Here is a 3963-nt window from a genome sequence, read left to right as displayed (position 1 = left end):
ATTTTCTGTACCCTGTTCAACTAAAAAAAGTTATATGATGAATAGAAACTTCATGAATATAGCATAGTTAGAGGGTAGATATGCAATTGAAGTGGTTGTGGATGTGGAGTATGGTGAATGGCGAATAAAGTATTATATCATAGACAAAGCCTACTTATTTTCTAAATTACATCATTATTATATCAGTGAAACTGTCACGTGTTTATTATGTCTTTATTTTATGTTTATATTCCACATACAAAGTTGTCTAACTTATTTTTATAAAATTAAAATGCTTACTTGGTCAACTTGCGTGCAGAACAGACAAAACAATCTCACTTTCACTTGTTTCTTTAGTTGTTTAATTTGTTATACTTCATTGACTTGGATTGGTCTTCTCTGCAAATCCTATTTCAATGTTCTCTCTTGTCTAATTCTATATACTTTAATTTCATATTTTGTGTTAGAGGAAGAGACAGTGCTATTCTGGTTTTGTTTCCCTCTCAATATGGTGGTAAAAAACACAAATCAATTAGAGGAAGCCACTGATTCCACTTATGATAGAAAAGCTGAAGTGAAAGCTTTTGATGATTCAAGAGCAGGCGTCAATGGTTTGGTTGAGTCTGGGGTTTCTAAGATCCCACGCTTTTTCCATGCTGGGAAGTTGGACATCGGTGAAAACTCAACTAGTGACTCCAAGTTGAGTGTTCCGATTGTAGACCTCAAAAACATACACAACAATCCAGCTCGGCGTGTAGAGGTAATTGGTCAAATTCGAAGTGCATGTCATGAGTGGGGATTTTTTCAGGTGATTAATCATGAAATTCCCATTACCGTCTTGGATGAAATGATTGATGGAATCCGTAGCTTTCATAAACAAGATGCTGATGTAAGAAAAGAGTTTTACACGCGTGATTTAAAGAAAAAAGTTATGTATTACTCTAATGTACACTTGTTTAGTGGACAAGCTGCTAATTGGAGAGATACATTTGGTTTTGCTGTTGCTCCTCATCCATTCAAACCAGAGGAAGTGCCACCAATATGCAGGTAATGAACTCAATATTAATTTGGATTCTCACTCTCCAAATCATAATCAGATTTTGTTGTATATCTAGGTGTTTATTTATGGGTTATAAATGTCTTTTATCTTAAAAAATAGATAACTGTTTACCATTAGGACCAAAATTTATTAAGTATATTTTTTAGTCATGTTTTCTTGTAAGCATGGGCCATGGTCCCTAAACTCAACTTCGTTGGTGGTAGTTCATGAGGTTTACATCCACCGGGCATGTGTGCATGACTACAACAGAATTGAGCTTAGGACCACAATCCTACTTTTTAGAAAACGAAGGAAATCTAGTGGTATGACTCAAATGGTTAACAAGATTAAGTTAAGGATGAATCGTTCGAGAGAACCCTAATTCAAATCCTGACTGCAATAATCATTGGTTAGACTTTACTTACCCCTGACTGAACTCGGATTACCAGGGTTACTTTCCCTTGAGAACCGGAGGGTTAAGACCTAAAACAAAGAAAACGAGGGGAAAACTGCTTTTAAAATTTGAGGGATTTAACATTGATGTTTTCCTATTTTGTATGACTAAGTATATTTATCTGTTGATTTATTATGTAACACTTATGCTATAAATAGAAGAACTACTTTGGTTGGCCTTGCAAGTTTACTATTAAATATGGTACAATCAGGTTTCCTATATTTTATTATTTGTTACATCACATGGTATGTAATCATGATCAAAAGTGCAGTCACAAATCATGTTCATTTGAATTATTTTAGCCATTGATGAGTTGATTGCATACTTCCAGAGATATTGTGATTGAATATTCACAGAAAATAAAGGAGTTGGGTTTCACAATCTTTGAGTTGTTGTCAGAGGCACTAGGACTTAACTCTTCTTACCTCAAAGAGTTGAATTGTGCTGAAGGACTCTTTATTTTGGGTCACTGCTATCCACCGTGCCCTGAACCTGAGTTAACTATGGGCACTACAAAGCATACTGATAGTAACTTCATGACATTACTTCTACAAGACCAACTTGGTGGTCTTCAAGTTCTTCAGAAGGATAAATGGGTCAACGTTCCTCCGGTACATGGAGCTCTTGTTGTAAACGTTGGAGATCTTCTACAGGTAAACATTCTAAACCTAAGCATAAGACATACCAATCTCTTGCTTTAGGTATACGTATACCAACAAAAAATTTAATATTAATGATTTTTTTTATTAGCTAGCCTAGTCTTGCAACCGGTTTGTATGGTTTTCCGTTGCTTGAGCCTATACCACATTTATTTTTGTAAGACCCCAAATATAAAAAAAGCATCACATAAAAGTTTACTTAAAGCTTAAAAATATTTTATGGCAGCCCTAAGAGTCAAATCAATATTCAGTAAAAGGTTTTATTATTCAATTAAGCTCTTACTAATATATAAAAACTGAACAAGGCCTGGAGAAAGTATACTCTGATGTGGAAAGGTTGGCCTAAATTATCAAATGTGTTAAATATGCCATAAGATTTACAACTATGCTCAAATTTTATATTTTCCATGCAATGACTTTCAGTGGTTCAAATAATCTTGGTCAAACACTCATTTCTTACTTTTGCAGTTTAAGAACCACTTGTATTTGACCTTTTCTTTTTGGATAGCTACAAATGAATATTGGTCATCAATTTGCTTTTATTAATTTCGAGAGAAAATAATGACACTTCCTTATGGTTTCTTATTCTTATTATTAACAATTAGCGTGCAGACAGGCACGACCTTGCTATTATCTTCTGTCTTTTTGTCATAATGAATTTTTCCAAAACCGGTGTGACAGAAAAAAATTCCCCAAAACCGAAGCAGAAACTGCTGCAGAACAGCTGCACAGCAGGCGGAAAACTTCACTCTTAGAATGCGATTATAGTGAACTACAGTTGTTGAATAGAAATCATCACTAAAATCAAAATCATTGATTGTTCTTCGTTGAAAGTTTATGGTAATAGTTTTATCATTTGTTTATACTCTTGCAGCTTATCACGAATGACAACTTTGTAAGTGTTTATCACCGAGTCTTATCTCAAAATATAGGCCCGAGAATTTCTGTAGCAAGCTTCTTTGTGAATTCTCCTGACCCAATCGATGGTAAGTCAAAGGTTTATGGTCCTATTAAGGAACTGCTTTCAGAAGAAAATCCACCAATATACAAAGACATTACCATAAAAGATTTCTTGGCACATTATTATGCAAAAGGCCTTGATGGGAACTCTTCCTTGGAGCCCTTCAAGTTGTGAATTCAACATGTAAATGCACTTTTGATACTCATGGAGGTCACGATAGTCTATCTAAATAACAAGCCATGTTTTCAGCTAAAAGTGTGCTCTATGTCATGTATCAAGTATCTAAGACTGAAATAAATGAATTATCTATGTTTGTTGACATTTTTCTGAAATAATTGGAATGAACTATAAAGTTATGACCAAGAACTTCTAAATTAGAAAAAGTACGTGACAAAATTTTAACATATATGATGAGGCAAGATAATGAGTATCACTAATTTTCACACAGGAATGAATTTGTTTAGCAATTTCACGGTGAAAAAATATGGGATTGGGGAAAAATTGAATGAGCTTGCTGATTGTAAATGATAAAAGTATTGATTCTATTATAGTGGTCACTTGCTAGTCTTTTGTTTAATTCCCATCAAAAACAGTTTGTTAAAAGAAAGTCTGGTGGTGATAAGAGATATATAGATGACCAATTGACTTATAGATCTCTGTTTGATACACCATCATCTTTGAACAAATTCAGATTTGACAGCTTTGGATTCTTGGCTGGTTTACTGCCTAGAAAATTTGCTCCATCAAGGAGCTTAATTCATACTGCCTTTGAGAAAGTATGTGTATGATACCTGAGCCTGAAAAAGTATGTGTCCATGCAAATAAGCCTTTAACAAAATTAATTTCCATAGCGTCATCATTAGTAAGGCAA

The 3963-nt window shown here is 34.1% G+C and overlaps 1 protein-coding gene across 1 annotated transcript; it reads left to right on the top strand.

The window, feature by feature from the left end:
* The first annotated feature begins 334 nt into the window (after positions 1–334).
* On the top strand, positions 335–3411 carry LOC146902549 (1-aminocyclopropane-1-carboxylate oxidase homolog 1-like). Its single transcript, XM_085734643.1, has 3 exons — positions 335–1026; positions 1804–2125; positions 3006–3411. Exons 1-3 carry the CDS (start codon positions 488–490, stop codon positions 3264–3266), a joined length of 1122 nt encoding a protein of 373 aa, XP_085590769.1. The 5' UTR covers positions 335–487; the 3' UTR covers positions 3267–3411.
* Positions 3412–3963: the final 552 nt, after the last annotated feature.

Source organism: Medicago sativa, chromosome 8, assembly GCF_051527215.1.
Source record: "Medicago sativa cultivar Bolivia chromosome 8, Bolivia_mono, whole genome shotgun sequence".
Lineage (NCBI taxonomy): Eukaryota > Viridiplantae > Streptophyta > Magnoliopsida > Fabales > Fabaceae > Medicago > Medicago sativa.
The sequence above is the reverse complement of the archived record's forward strand: the minus strand, read 5'-3'. Positions and strand labels throughout refer to the sequence as shown.

Bases quoted from the DNA above. Each gene is read 5' to 3' on its own strand.
- LOC146902549 (XM_085734643.1), top strand. From the start codon at position 488: ATGGTGGTAAAAAACACAAATCAATTAGAGGAAGCCACTGATTCCACT. The intron at 1,027-1,803 runs GTAATGAACTCA...GCATACTTCCAG, and splicing joins GAAGTGCCACCAATATGCAG to AGATATTGTGATTGAATATT. The intron at 2,126-3,005 runs GTAAACATTCTA...ATACTCTTGCAG, and splicing joins ACGTTGGAGATCTTCTACAG to CTTATCACGAATGACAACTT.